This window comes from Calidris pugnax, unplaced genomic scaffold, assembly GCF_001431845.1.
Source record: "Calidris pugnax isolate Ruff unplaced genomic scaffold, ASM143184v1 scaffold133, whole genome shotgun sequence".
NCBI lineage: Eukaryota > Metazoa > Chordata > Aves > Charadriiformes > Scolopacidae > Calidris > Calidris pugnax.
In genome coordinates, this window is record NW_015090977.1 from 8,319,321 (window position 1) to 8,335,359 (window position 16,039).

At 46.2% G+C, this 16,039-nt stretch overlaps 1 protein-coding gene across 1 annotated transcript in view; it reads left to right on the forward strand.

The window, feature by feature from the left end:
* The window catches only part of AUTS2 (autism susceptibility candidate 2), a 630,583-nt gene that overhangs the window by 585,089 nt on the left and 29,455 nt on the right, over nt 1-16,039 (forward strand). The window contains exon 9 of the mRNA XM_014953035.1: nt 15,790-16,037. Within this exon, the coding sequence (XP_014808521.1) occupies nt 15,790-16,037 (248 nt within the window). The remainder of the gene's footprint in view (nt 1-15,789; nt 16,038-16,039) is intronic.

Below are 16,039 nucleotides of genomic sequence, written 5' to 3' on the forward strand. Positions count from 1 at the left end.
GGGAGACCTTCCAGCCCCTTCCAGTCCCTCAAGGGGCTCCAGAAAAGCTGGGGAGGGACTCTGGATGAGGGAGGGGAGCCCTAGGAGTAGGGGGAAGGGTTTTAAACTGAAAGAGGAGAGATTGAGCTGAGATGTGGGGAAGAATGTCTTTGGTGTGAGGGTGGTGAGAGCCTGGCCCAGGTTGCCCAGAGAAGCTGTGGCTGCCCCATCCCTGGAGGGGTTCAAGGGCAGGTTGGAGGGGGCTTGGAGCAACCTGGTCTGGTGGGAGGTGTCCCTGCCCAGGGCAGGGGGTGGCACTGGCTGATCTTTAAGGTCCCTTCCAACCTGACCCGTTCTGTGGTTCTGTACAACATCAGGATCCCGGAGCAGGTACACACCCCTGAGCACATCGCCACCTGGGCCTGCCATCCTGCTGTGCCAGCTGGTGTGTGTGAGCCCAGGTGTCTCTGTTGTGTTAATCCACAAATCAAATAATCAGCTGCTGGTTAATCAAGAATTGACTCCCTTTGCATCCATTTAAGTATGTGTGTAACTTGGGGGAGGCCGAGAGCTTTAGTACCGAGGCTGCTGCAAGTTCAGGGGATTGTGGTGGGGAGGGATGAAGGGCTCTGAGAGCTTTCCTTTCAGCATCGATGTTATTTGCAGCAAGCTTTGCTGGTTTGGGCTAAGAGGGGTTTTAAAAAAAGGAAAGGAAGAGAGAAAAAGTTCAAGAAGGACAGGCAACTACTGAAGAGGGTACAGCAAAGGGCTACAAAGAGCAGGCAACTCCTGGAGAGGGTAGAGCAGAGGGCTACAGAGATGATAAGGGGCCCGGAGCATCTCCCCTATGAGGAGAGGCTGAGGGAAGGGCTCTGAGAGCTTTCCTTTCAGCATCGATGTTATTTGCAGCAAGCTTTGCTGGTTTGGGCTAAGAGGGGTTTTAAAAAAAGGAAAGGAAGAGAGAAAAAGTTCAAGAAGGGCAGGCAACTCCTGGAGAGGGTAGAGCAGAGGGCTACAGAGATGATAAGGGGCCCGGAGCATCTCCCCTATGAGGAGAGGCTGAGGGACTTGGGTCTTTTTAGTCTGGAGAAGAGAAGACTGAGGGGGGATCTGATCAATGCCTTAAAATACTTCAAGGGTGGGTGTCAGGAGGATGGGGCCAGTCTTCTTTCAGTGGTGCCCAGGGACAGGGCAAGAGGGGATGGGCACAAACTGGAACATAAAAAGTTCCATCTAAACATGAGGAGGAACTTCTTTTCTGTGAGGGTGGCAGAGCCCTGGAAGAGGCTGCCCAGGGAGGTGGTGGAGTCTCCTTCTCTAGAGACATTCAAACCCGCCTGGACACGTTCCTGTGGGACCTGCTCTGGGTGGCCCTGCTCTGGCAGGGGGTTGGACTAGATGATCTCCAGAGGTCACTTCCAACCCCATGTGATTCTGTGAAGAAATTACTTTTCATTCAGGTCATGGTGGGCATCAGGGGTGGAAGAACATCTATGGGAGCAAAGCACGGGGACTTCCATTCTCACAAGTCCCTGTCCAGAGCACCACTAGTTCAACATTTGTTTTAAATTTTGGTCTAAAAAAAAGTTTGATAAAGTTAGTTTTTAATATTCTGGTGAACCTGTAATGTGGAAATAGGGAGATGTCTTCTCAGTTCCCTACATGAGGCATTTAAAAGTAACAAAAGGGAATGGTAAGTTGAGTTGTAGGGCTCCCCGATGCAAGATAACGTTAAGGTAAGGAGCTTAGGAGGGTTCAGAGGATTATTAGACATTTATAGAAATAATAAAAATATTATTGCAGTTCTGCCAGGTGGGATATCAGTTTGCTAGAGGGAGCAACCATCAAGATTCATTATATTAACCGGCCTCTCGCTGAGAGGGCTTGGGAGAGCTTTCCTTGTGTGCAGGTTATGCCGAAGTGCTGTGTTCACATCGTCCCCCCGCATCCGCCCCGGGTGGGAGGCAGAAAGCAAATACCATACTAAATGGACCGTTGGTGTTACACATCACATGTGACCTCTCTGCCCGTCCCCAGAATAGGTGTCTCTGCCGCTTGGTGACCTCATACGTGATGCATTTTGCTGAATTGACACACACAAGGGTTCCTTCTGGAGAGAGACTATAAATGCGAAAGTGTGTTTGTTTATTTAGAGGAAACACTGGTGATTAATGGGACAAAGTGTTTATACGTGTAAAGAGTCTTTGGTCTCTGGGCTGGGAAAGCAGCTGGTGACAACACGGGGCTGCTCGGGGTGAGGGCGGCGATTCCTTCCCCCCGTTGGTGGCGTCGCGGGGAACTGGAACCCGTGTAGAAAGGAGCTGGCCGTGCCACACACACCGTGTATCCCCAATGACAGCTGAGCAAACTTATGAAATAACAATTGAGGATGATTATATTGGTTCTGAGGATTAGCCCAGCAGGTAGCCATGTTGGCACAGGGCAGGGTTTGGGCCGGAGGATAAGTACACATTCTTTTTATTATTGCAGCTAATAGGAATCTGCCAGACTTTGAAGCACAGAAAAGGCTCAGTGGCCACCTGTGAGCTAATCGCATGGATTTGCCTCATTCTGTATTTCGGCTCACTTGGAGCCTGTAATCTAATTTCCAAACAGAGATGAGAAGAGCGAACAATTCATTTTCTACTTTACATGGCTGTGCCAGTAAACTTTTAATCCTTTTAGAATTACAGTTCCTTGCTACGTGGATGCAACACCACAAAGTCCTGCATGTAGAGCTTGAGTCTTTGAGTGCAGCAGTCGCTGGATAATAATTAGCCCCAGCAAGGCACAACGTGAGTCAAAATAAAAGTTAGGAGCGTAGAACATTTTTCAAATGGTATTTTGAAGCAAACACAGGCTGACGGTTTCAGGTTGTATAGAAAATCCTTGCGTTTTGGACTGCAGAAGTACCCTGCAGGGTCTTCTTCAGCTTTGGGCTTTGTACCCTGATGTTGGTGTCTGTTCTGCACGTAGAACACCATCGTCTCAGTCTCGCATCCTACCAGCCAATTAGCCAGATCACAGTTGGAATGGAAATATGTGTGGGGCAGATTTCGTCGTCATTGCTCACCGTTTATTTTGGGACAGAAGATATTTATTTAGATTTTTACGGTAGGTGCTGAGCTGAGGTTAAGCAGGGGGTGCTTATGTCTGCTTTTAGCCTGATTTTCATTCATGCTGGTGTGTTTTAGGATGTGTTTATGTGACGGCTCCCCAGACAGTTTCTTTATCATAAAGAAAACACCATTGATGTGCTGCTGTTCTGCTCTGTTTTCATTAAGGGCAGGTCAATCAGTGAGGGTCTAGTAGAGGTGAGTGCTGCTGCTTCTCATGTGGGAAGGCCCTTTCACACCAGTTCAGTGTCTTTTTAGTGCTCTGTATGGACAGTGTAAAGATTATCCAGATCTCTGGGAACAAACCCTTTGGTTAGAGCTTTCTTGCAGACAGCGTGTGCCTCAGTAGTGAACAGGTCATTCACAAGTGCCTTCACCCTGACTTTGCACCTTTGCTCGTATTTTGCTTTCAGGTTGGTAGTAAAAAAAAAAAAAAAGCTAGAGTCCCAAATTCCATTTTCTACAAACTACCATGGGCAGTGTCCACTGAAATTTTAGTCAGTCTTCTAGCAAAATGATAGGAAGGAGGATGTGCAGTGGTAAAAGTGATAGCCCTGAGATGATGAGCGCTGCCAGATCTTTGTTCCACGTTATAAGCTGATCATCCGGAGGGGTTAAGAAAAAGACTTTTCCAATCACATGGAGATGCCTGGTTAGCTGGACATGGTGCAGCCTGTTATTCCTCTGGGTTTGTTGGAGGGTAGGCCCCGTGCTCCGTGAGTCAATAGTCCTATCAAAAATCCTATTGCCCAGAGTCCTTCTGTATGAATTTATAAGGAAAAAACCCTAATGTCATGGATAAATGTAGTGAGAGTAGTTTAACTGATTTGGGTAAAATGTATGGAGCAATTTAGGATGCAATGGACCCTTTGCTGTACCAAAATTTCCTCTACTAACTGTCCTGAGGTCTGTGAAACAGAGCTGGTCGATGGCATGGCCTTTCCCATTGCGATTAACATCTGTACAGACTGACAGGCACAAACCAGCATCTCTGAGACCTGCCATAATGGACCCTTTGCTGTACCAAAATTTACTCTACCAGGAGCCACTAACTGTCCTGAGGTCTGTGAAACAGAGCTGGTCGATGGCATGGCCTTTCCCATTGCGATTAACATCTGTACAGACTGACAGGCACAAACCAGCATCTCTGAGACCTGCCAGGCTCCCATCGTCTCCCCACCTCCGTGTCTGGAAATTAATCTGATTTAGGCAAATCATCTGATTTAATTTCATTTGTTTATGTAGTTTTGGTGAGCGGGGAGGGCCGCAGACTGACTGGTGTCCGTTTAGTTCAAGTAACTGAAACAAACTAGTCAATATTCAGTAGATGTAAAGAGCAGGCTGGGAGAGCCATGGTCAAGAAAATGAAATGTCAAGGCAAAGCAAACCTTCCCGAGTAATTATGTTGGGCCTTTTGGTGAGGTAGAGAAAACATCTTTGGACTAGAAAGGGCCCATATTACCTACATGGAATGATACAGGAGATAGTGATGCTCCCTTATGAGTGGCTGTAATATAAAGCTCAATACTTTTGAATCTTTGAATTATCATCTAGACCTTCATGGAATATCACATTCCTGCTTACAAAATGCTATAGAATGATGTAAAAACAAAACTGGTATATGCCAAAGAGGCATTGACTTTATCATGCTTTTTTCTTGATTTTATATTCTATTTTAATTTCTATGAAATCTTTTAAGTCCTCTATGACTGTCCTGCACAGACTGTCCTGACAGTTGTGTCTACCTACAAAGAAAAACTTTTAGTAACTGTGATCTCAGAGCAATGAAACACAAAATGGAGTGGTGTTTCATTGGTCTTCAGTTAAGTTACAGCTATACGTTTAAAACTAGTCAGTAATTTGGCCTTGTTCCTCCTCCTTTTACAATAAAACAAATTTATGGGATGTTTTAGCTCAATAAAAGAAATTCAGACATTCCTAGACAAGGATAATTGACATATAAAAGACACTGAGCTGACCAGAACATTGACATCTCGTGTCTATGTTTACTGATATGACCCAGAGCAGAAGGATCTGCCTCAGCGGTACTGCGCTGGAGCAGACAGTTGGATAATATCCATGTTTTTCTCCACAGTGCTGGAAAGGCGAGCGAAATAGTGCCAAGCATGAGAATATACTGTAACGCCACGCTGATCGCTGGAGTTGTGATGTGTGAGCTCAGCGAAGTTTTCCTGTAGACGCTAATGAGCTAAAGCAGTTGTAATTAAAAGTGGGTATTGTGATGGTCATGCTGAGCTCCGTCTCAGTGTTAGCAAGCAGGGCGCTGGGATTTTTAAGCTCTCTGCTTATATTGACATCATGCCTTTAAAAACAGAATAGAAAATTCTTGGCTCTAAAGAACAAATTCACAAAGGAAGCAGCGGTATGTGTCTGGTGAGTTATGGGTATGACACCTCTCCAGGGGAATAAATGTGTTATTTTTCTGTGTAAACATATCACACAGATCTCTTTTGTCCTTCATATATTAAACTGAGCTGTCATGCTAGATTCCATCAGCGTTCATAAGGTGATACTTTTCAAGTTGCTTTTGAAAGCCAGTTTTGTTCAAGCTCATTCAAGTAATCCTGTCGCGTACAAGCAGGATGAGCCCATGTTGTGAGCATTTGAGGGAATACCATGGCTACGTGGGTAAAGCAAGTCAATGGTAAGGAAGTGGGGTGATAGATAAACCCAATATATTTTTCTTCTGTCGCCCTGTGATGGGATTAACCTCACGCCAAGGTTATCCGGTCCCTATTGATAATTGGAGAAAATTGCCAGGCCATGCTGTGTTTTATTTTTTAATTGGTTGGTTTCCCTTAGTGCCACTTCATTTACTCTGAGGAGGTCTGAAAAGCTCCCACCGCATTTCTGCTCTGCCCATGGGGCAGGTCCCTGGGTTTTGTGTACAAGCTGAAGGGGGAGAGGGAAAGGTGCCTTTTGGAAGCTGAACCAAAGTGATGTTGGGCTGGACAGGCTTTTGCAAGCACCGATTCCTCCAGCTGAGAAGCTGGAGGGCTTCGCTCTTGCACCTTGCTCTGGGTCTCCAGGGTTGGTCTCTGCTGTCAGTGGTCTCTCTCTGCTCCCTTCGCGTGTGCTGGAGCTGAGCTTGTGGGGTTGCCTGGCCTGGGGATGGGTTTGGGTGTACAAACAGGTCTCTGCTCTGGTGAGGCCTCACCTGGAGTACTGTGTGCAGGTCTGGAGCCCTCAATATAGGAAAGACATGGACCTGATGGAGCAGGTCCAGAGGAGGGCCACGAGGATGATCAGGGGGTTGACGCACCTCTGCTACGAGGACAGGCTGAGGGAGCTGGGGTTGTTCAGCCTGGAGAAGAGGAGGCTCCAGGGAGACCTAATAGCGGCCTTCCAGTACCTGAAGGGGCCTACAGGAAGGCTGGGGAGAGCCTGTTTACAAAGGCCTGCAGTGACAGGACGAGGGGCAATGGCTTCAAGCTGGAGGGGAACAGATTTAGACTGGAGATGAGGAGAGGGTTCTTCACTGGGAGGGTGGTGGAGCACTGGAACAGGTTGCCCAGGGAGGTGGTTGAGGCCCCATCCCTGGAGATATTCAAGGTGAGGCTTGACAAGGCCCTGGGCAACCTGGTCTAGTTGGGGGTGTCCCTGCTGACTGCGGGGGGGTTGGACTAGATGACCTTTGGAGGTCCCTTCTGGCCTGGACAATTCTATCGTTCTGTGACAGGCAGCCTGTCCCATTCTCCCAGCACCAGCAAAGGAGACAGATGCCACCAGGGTGTCTGGTACCAGCAGAGTGACTGCACGTGTGCTTTGAGAGCGCTCGGAGGGTCGCAGCAGGAGATTCAGTCTCTGAAGATCGAGAGAGGGACGTGGTTTCACTGAGCTGGTTTAATTTCTTTGAGGTGTCAAAGTAGCAAACGTTCAAATTACCATAATTGGTCCAGGCTTGCAAAAGGCCTTTGAGAAGATCCTGAAGAAAAGGCTACTGTGGCAGCTCAGTTGTTAGGAAGAAGCAAAGGACTGTTACCAGAAAACTGTAGCTGAAAAGGAAAGAATTGGGTCATTTTGTCATGATCTGTTTATGAAGTGGCATTGGGTTAAGGGCAGCTGGAATCTGGAGTCCTGTGTCCTGAGTTGGTCAGTGTGAAGGACAGGAGGGCAAACAGAGGCAGTCACACATGGTCTGAGGGCACCTGTGAAAGTTGGATCTGGAGAGAGCTGTTAGAGACCATAGAGAGACCTCATCAGTCTGGGAGAGCAGGGACTGGGTCAGACTCAGAGCAATGCTCATTGCACCAAAACAGGCAGGTGCCTCCACAGGGCTCTGAAGTAGCTGGGACAAGTCAAGACAAGAAGCTGGGTGTTACTAGAGATGGTTTCATGCAGGGCTTCACTGGTGTCTGAAGCTGCAGGCTGGGAATGGCTACGCATGGTGTGGGTGAGGAATCAGGTGGTGAGTAATATGGTGAGGATGAAGATGGTTGGGTACAAAGGAGTGGTGTAGATACTGAGGGCGCTCAGCCGCTTCCGAAAGAAAGTGTGGCAGGAGCCCAAGGCATGCAACAGAGTAGCAGAAAAAATAGCAAGAAGTGATGAGGCACATGGGAAAGGTCTCGTAGGAAGAAAGACTGAGCAGATAGGAGTTGATCAACTTCCATAGGAGATAAAAGGGGAATTTCGTAAAGGGATGGGTGATACTGGTGGTTTATAGAGAAGTCTTCTCCTCGCAGGCTTTCAGGAACTAAGTGGAATTCCAAGGTGAGAAATTAAAAGCTTGTGGAAGGAATATTTTCACATGACATGCTAAGAAATTTACTGCTGTGGGCAGGAACTTGAGAATACTTAGAAGGGACTTGAGATGTATGTACATAACGAGCCCATGGTTGTTAGCACAATTCTAGAAAATCTTGGAAGAAAATCTCAGCTTTTGGGAATAAGCGTGAGATCTCATGTGTTGGACAGGTTGTTTTACGTATGTTGTCTGCAAGGTTCCTACACCTGTTTTGGAAAAACCTTGTGCTGGCTGCAGTCAGTGGTAAGGAGCCTGGACCTCCTGGTTTAATAAGGTGTTGTCCATGTTTCGGTGAAACTAGGTGTGCTTTACAAATATTGTGGTTACGAGACCTGGATTTCTTTAATTAAAATGCAAAGTTGAAACTAAGGAAGCTAAAGCTCGTTGGGCTCAAACCCGTTATTAAAGAATATCCCCCAACGACTTTGTCAGCGTCACTTCCAAGGTGGAAAGGTTGGAAGAGTCCGTTTGAGAAGAGTCCACTAGTGCTGGTAGCTGGCTACCAAATACTTCAGTGTACATCATCAGGTAATGATGTAATTTATTGCTTCCTAACCAGAAAGGTAAGGAAGCCAAGAGATTTTCCTTGTTGGAGATAAGCCTTGGACTGTGTGTGTGTCTATGTGTGCGCGTTGAAGCAGTATGGAGTGACCGTGGGGTTGCTTTCTCCTCTAGGATGTTACAATCACATGCACCTATTTCCTATCAAGTGAAATGGGATGGTTTCTGAGAGAGCGGGGTGTTTGGGTGTTCTGTGCTTCACTTCCCTCTAGAAAGCTTTATCCCATTCCTTTTTACATAGTGAAGAGGTGCTTTTTAAAGAAAAAAAAATAGAAACATCAAGTGCTTTCAATATTATACTCAGAGTATACAGGACACAGGAGTTACGTTTATGTCATATGTTCTGGTTAACAGCTGGATGAATTGAATTGTTTCATGTGAAATATTGGAGGACTCTGCATTCTCAAATCAAGGCCAGAAGCAGCTCAATGACTGAAGAATTGTCAACATCTTGTGCAATTCCACTAAGTGCTTCTTTTCATTGATCTGCAACTTTATTGTTGAAAATTAAATCCATTTCAATGCAGAAGATAAACATTTTTAACAGGAGGTAGCAAAATATTTTGTCCTGAATGATTTTCTTCCCTGTTTTATGATTAAGTACAAAGTGTGTCACAGGTCTTGCTATTCAGTTGTACTAAATACGTACTTACTGTGGAGTAATTGGTATCAGCAGATGACAGAGCTGCTTGTAACCATGCTTTCGAATGCATGTTTTTAATTTGCATAATCAAATACTTTGTTAGTGTCCTTGGAAATGAGGATGAAAGATGACTCTGTGCTAAAAATGAAAAGTTGTTTTTAGCAAATTATGTGTATCCAGTACAACAGATGAATTGCTCTGGGGCCTTTCTGATACGCGTTGGCTGCTGTACCCAACAACCTCCTGCATCCTTTGCCGTAATACTTTCTGTCATCTGCCTTTATTTATCCCAGTGTTTCATTGACCAGTGTCTAATCAATATGAAATATACAATCAGGTCTTAAATCTGATTAATTACTTCAAGCCTTGTAAAATGCTTGTTGAAGTATTCCTCCCAGGGCCGGTGGCCAGAGGGGTATAACATCTTCTGCATTCCATTGACTTCAGAGAAGTTATGAGGGTTTGTATTGGTTGTGACACTTTGGACCAACTGCCCACTTATCCGTGTTAAAACTGAAGAAAATAGTTTTTATGTTTTTTGAAGGATCTAATTTTTTTATCTTGCATTAAGAAGTTTACAGAAAACTTTAGTTAGGCAGAGGTAATATTGTCAAGAGAAGAGCTTAACTTATCAAAGTAGTAAAAGAAAATGAATGTTATTTTTAAATTAAGTAATGCAATAAAAAATTTCCTTGGTAGGCTGAATGCTCGATCCCAAAAATAATGCTGCAAAACACTGAAAACTCCTATAATCTTCCTACTTGTGCAATAAAGACTTTGAGCTTAATCCAAAACCTTCTCAAGAGAATGGAAAATTCAGTATTGATTCAGAATTGCTCTCTTAAGTTGTCTGCTTACTCCCACGCCAGCCGTAGAGAGGCTGAATCCTAACGTGGACAGAAGGAGGAGTGACAGGAGTCTGAATCAAACTCAGTTATTGTTCCACACCTGGACATGGATGATTTAGTGTTTAGGAAAAAGGTTTGGGCCACTGGAAGCTGACAGCATCGTGCAGGACGTTGTCCAAGGAGATTTAATTCTCCAAGTACCCAAGTACCATCAGTCCAGGTCAAAGATGCCCAGTTCACACGTCCTTGGCTGCCACTCAGTATCTGGCCAGGTTGGTGGTGCCACAGCTCTCATCATGAAATGCCCTGTGGTGGCACTTAGCATCTCCCATGGTCTTTGGTGCAACCAAACACGTTGAACCTATCTGCAGACAGCACTTGACCAGGCAAAATTAGAGCATTCATTACTGGTGAATCTCTGGGAATGTAAAATTTGATGAATTTCAACATGACCTTTTTGTCAGCAGAAGAAGGTGGGCTTCGTCTTGTGGCTGTGATGTTCTCAACTGGGCACCTCTGGCTGTCCTCTAGCTCTTTTGGATCACCCACATGATACAAAGGAGCCAGAACACAGGGTTTAGGTCAAATTTTACTGGTTTGCAACATTAGGAAGAGAGGCAACAGCATTGCAGCTGTACGCTGTGTAGAACCCGTGTTCATTATAAAAAACCATGTCTTTTTATGGAAGTGTTTGCACGCACTGTGTATTTCTCTGTTAACGATGTGTATACACATAACAGATATGGGTATTAATGTAAATGCCTATGTATTACACGTAACATATACAAACACATGGGAGTGCATGTGTCTATGTGTATGTTCGTAGAATGTGTATAAAATATAATGTAAACTCAGAGCTCTGGGTCTCTCTAGTTCCTGTGCAGTCACTTGGGGACTGACAGGTCTTCCCTCTGCGCCCCCGTCTGCTCCTCTGGTCTTACCAAGCCAACCAAATAATGATCACTCAGACACAGCAAACCACTAATTGCATGTGTGTTACTGACCCTGCATTGTGAGAGATCCCCAGCTTGCTTGTGTTAAGTGGAAAATAGAGGAATTTGAGATTTAAGGCACATCAAATGGCAAAGACAGGAAGGAAGATGATGGAAGTTGTATGTCCTGGCTGTGTGGGACGAGCTTAGCCCGTGGTTTTCCTCAGTCCTCAAAGAGCATTGAATTATGGCTTTGTTCCTTTTTTGGTAAAAAACACTGTGCTGCTGGATGCAATATCAACCCAGCACAGAAGTTACATCCTAGTTACTGCTCTTCTGAGTACTAATGCTGTAATTTTACTTTGCCCAACATAGAGTATGGAGACTGCCATCAAACAAAGTTAACTTGCTTGCTGCTTCAGCCGTTGGGTGGAAATGAATTCCTACGGTGTAAAAACTCAAAAAGTTGTGTGGTTGGGTTGTCTGTGTCACGGTGACGTGAAGGATGTTTTCCCCTGAGTTTTTACACCGAGCATTAGTCAATCAACATGCAGAAATAATGTGATGTGCAAAGAGATCCTGGTGGAAAAAGCGTAATCTTGTATGTATGACCTTGAAGTGCTGTTGATGAAGACTCGAGCCCTCCTTGTGAAACATATAATTGGTAGCGTTCATCACTGATGTGGGATTTCAGCTCCCTAAATAGATGCTGTGGGATGAGGAATGGTTTCTGGTGTATATATCCTACTTCCCAGCCATGCAGGGCTGCGTGTGCCCGGCACACAGTGGGTAGAGAGACTCCTGGGCCGTGTGTGGGTCCAGTGTAGGTGCAGGGGATGAGGCAGAGAGAGGGGGGAAACCCTGCACACAGTAAACATTTGACATTTGGAATAACATTATCTTATTAAATACGGCATCTTCTAAGCTGCGAACTACCGGGAAGGGTACTTAAGGGGGTGGGTAATGAAGATGTAAGCAGCAGCAAAAAATACTCCAGAGACAGCAGGAATCACAGCCCTGTTCTCCAGGGGAGGAGGAGCGACCACGTGAGGAGCAAACTCCCCAGCAGAGAGCTGTGCTGAATAAATGTTAGACACGCGAGAGACACTAAAAATAGCAAATGAAAAGATTTAATGAATGCGCTGAGTGGAAGGTGTTTCCCACAGATTTGGAAGTATCTCCTCTGCAGGGTTTTCAGACCACCTACTGTGTATTCGTCTTGTAGGGAGTTTCTGATGACAAGGCTAAGCCCTCAAAGCCCTAATTATTCTGCCGTTCTGTCAAAAAAACCCCAAATGTCATAACTCTTACACCTGTAAGGACTAGGAGCAGAGATCCACCTACTCCTGAACAAACTGTTGCTCATTTCTTTCCTCCTTGGGGCCTGTCTAAACACAAGTGGTGATCTCACTCTCTCTAACTTTTAATAATGTTTGATCAAACAGCATTGATCCAAAGAATTAATGCAAACGGAGTTTCCTTTATTTATAACCTGCAACTTAATTGCAACGAGATAGACCTTGGGCATACAGCAGAGTGATTATTTCTGTTCCTCCCGAGTCCCACTCTTGCCCCAATAGTCTGCTCATCCAAATTCGTGAAGGAGCCCCTGTGCCTGTTACAGATTGCATACTCCAGACGTGATTAAAGTACCTCCTCGTCAAATAAAGCTGTTTACTTTCCCCCCCTTCTTTCTCTCTCTCTCTTTCTTTTCCTCTTTACCTCCCTTTTGCCCCCAAAAGGTTTATTTCCCTTCTCTTGTCCAAAGACTATTAAAACAATCTGAACTCTGCTTTACCCGGCTGCTCGCCATTGCCCAGGGACTGTGAAACACCCAGTTACAGGGGGACTGACACGGGGGGGGGTTGTATCTCTGCCTGAAGTGATACCCAAGTGATGACACGTGTGTGACACCTTTCTGCCAGGCTGTCCCTGGCACTTCTGGTGGTGCAGAGGTTGGCAAACACTGTTAGAGGTGCCCGGGCTGGGGGCTGGCAGAGCCCACCCCCGTCATCCCAATTCCCACACCTTTACTTCAGGCTGTGAACAGTGCAGCTGGCAACAGTGTTTATATTCTCTTATTATGTATTTATTCATTTTACCCCTTACAATTGGCAGAAGAATGAGTAAAATTTTCCTATCTTAAGATTATTTAGAGTCCTATGTACTTTTTAAATTATAAACTTATCGTGGGCCCCTCCGAATCTTGCGCGTTTCCCTTATGCTTCGTTTCTGTAATTGCCGAAGGTGGAAGTCCAGCTTCTCAGGGCTGCTGTGTGATACTGCCCCGAACGGTGCTCCTGCCTGCAGGAATTGCCTTTTCCAGTCTTGGCTCAGCAGCAGTCCTCAAAATTTGTTTAAAGGGGTGTCACGCGTCAAATATTCATTGGCAGAACTTTGGAGGAGTGATTCAAATGGGGAATTGCAAAATGTCCCTGTAGGAAATGTTAAAATCATAATAATATTCATTATTATTATTAAAGAGCTGGAAAACAAACCCAAGTCATTCCATGACCAGCCAAACCAAAAAAGCCTGAGCTCCTACTAATGTGTGTTTTAAGGTTCAGACCTTGTGTAATAAGGCAGAGAGCTCACATAGTGTTCAGTCCCTTGGGGGGTCAGGAAGGGAGTGATGATAGAGAAAAAATAATGGAAAACAGCAGTGCTAAACAAGGTGTCTCCCTTCCCTACCAGGGGGTTTACTTTGAGGAGAGTTATTGGAGAAGGAAGGCAAGAGGCAGATGCACACACACACACACTCACATGGAGTGTTGTCTGACTCTCATGTCTTTAAAGAAAACACATTCAGGACTAATCACCAATCAGCCTCCTCAACTTCTTTGATTGTTCTTCTGAAAAATAATGTCCCAAATTGATGTCACTGAAAGAAAAATTGAGGCAAAAAAAAAATGTTATTTCCCTTAAACTTTTAGTTCTGTTCCTTTGGCAGCCCTGGCAATAGAGATGTTATAGTCAACACAGAACAGTAATTAGGGATAAAGGGATGCGCCCAGAAAACAAGCAGTTTCTCCGAGTGGAGGAGGCGGTGGAGCCTGGCTTTCTGCAGAGCTCTCCCCCTCGCACCGTGGCACTTTGTGCTTACATGATTCTGTAGATAATTTTAGAAGGTTTTATGGGATCATTTAGGGACTGATTTTGCCAAATACGCATACAGATGGTATTACCTACATTCACTAATTTATCAGCACTTTTTTATGGCCCCAAATCTCAGAGTCATGCGATTATTGTGTGAATCTTTCTCAAGAATCAATGAAATGGTGGCACAGTTGCATGGGAAAGTTGGGAAACGAATCTCTAGGAGACCAGACCCAGGAGGCCTGTGTCCAGTTCTGGGCTTCCCAGTTCCAGAAGGACAGGGAACTGCTGGAGAGGGTACAGCAGAGGGCTACAGAGATGATGAGGGACCTGGAGCATCTCTCTTATGAGGAGAGGCTGAGGGACTTGGGTCTTTTTAGTCTGGAGAAGAGAAGACTGAGGGGGGGATCTGATCAATGCCTATAAATACTTCAAGGGTGGGTGTCAAGAGGATGGGACTGGTCTTTTTTCAGTGGTGCCCAGGGACAGGACAAGAAGCAGTGGGCACAAACTTGAACATAAGAAGTTCCACCTAAACATGAGGAGGAACTTCATGACTTTGAGGGTGGCAGAGCCCTGGAACAGGCTGCCCAGAGAAGTGGTGGAGTCTTTGTCTCTGGAGACATTCCAAACCCCCCTGGATACGTTCCTGTGCAACCTGCTCTGGGTGGACCTGCTTTGGCAGGGGGTTGGACTGGATGATCTCCAGAGGTCCCTTCCAACCCCATATCATTCTGTGATTCTGTGACTTGAGGGTTAGGGGTGCTGCTGTAAATGGCTTTGGGTTTGAGTTGGTTTCACAGTCCTTTGATGAGAACACGTGTACCTGCCTGGAGGGCAGCTCTAGCACAGTGGTTGGTTGGGTTTTGCCCATCTTGTCGCACACTCAACTGTTTTCTCTCTCTCTTGTGTTGTTGCAGATAAGGAGTTAGGCGTCAGTACCCTCGCTGAAAATGACGACCCTGGTGCTAGGGGCCCCGCTGTCCCGAAAATATCAGGATTAGAAAGGAGTCAAGAGAAGAGCCAGGACAGCAGTAAAGACCCAATACTTGAGCCTGTGGTGCCTAAAGACCCTTGTCCTCAGGTGACGCAGCCCGTGGCCCAGCCCCAGTTGGAGCCGCAGCCGGAGGCCTCGAAACGAATCTCTAGGAGACCAGACCCAGGAGGCCTGTGTCCAGTTCTGGGCTTCCCAGTTCCAGAAGGACAGGGAACTGCTGGAGAGGGTACAGCAGAGGGCTACAGAGATGATGAGGGACCTGGAGCATCTCTCTTATGAGGAGAGGCTGAGGGACTTGGGTCTTTTTAGTCTGGAGAAGAGAAGACTGAGGGGGGGATCTGATCAATGCCTATAAATACTTCAAGGGTGGGTGTCAAGAGGATGGGACTGGTCTTTTTTCAGTGGTGCCCAGGGACAGGACAAGAAGCAGTGGGCACAAACTTGAACATAAGAAGTTCCACCTAAACATGAGGAGGAACTTCATGACTTTGAGGGTGGCAGAGCCCTGGAACAGGCTGCCCAGAGAAGTGGTGGAGTCTTTGTCTCTGGAGACATTCCAAACCCCCCTGGATACGTTCCTGTGCAACCTGCTCTGGGTGGACCTGCTTTGGCAGGGGGTTGGACTGGATGATCTCCAGAGGTCCCTTCCAACCCCATATCATTCTGTGATTCTGTGACTTGAGGGTTAGGGGTGCTGCTGTAAATGGCTTTGGGTTTGAGTTGGTTTCACAGTCCTTTGATGAGAACACGTGTACCTGCCTGGAGGGCAGCTCTAGCACAGTGGTTGGTTGGGTTTTGCCCATCTTGTCGCACACTCAACTGTTTTCTCTCTCTCTTGTGTTGTTGCAGATAAGGAGTTAGGCGTCAGTACCCTCGCTGAAAATGACGACCCTGGTGCTAGGGGCCCCGCTGTCCCGAAAATATCAGGATTAGAAAGGAGTCAAGAGAAGAGCCAGGACAGCAGTAAAGACCCAATACTTGAGCCTGTGGTGCCTAAAGACCCTTGTCCTCAGGTGACGCAGCCCGTGGCCCAGCCCCAGTTGGAGCCGCAGCCGGAGGCCTCTTGCCCCAGCCCCGCGCTCGCCCCGCGGCAGATCGG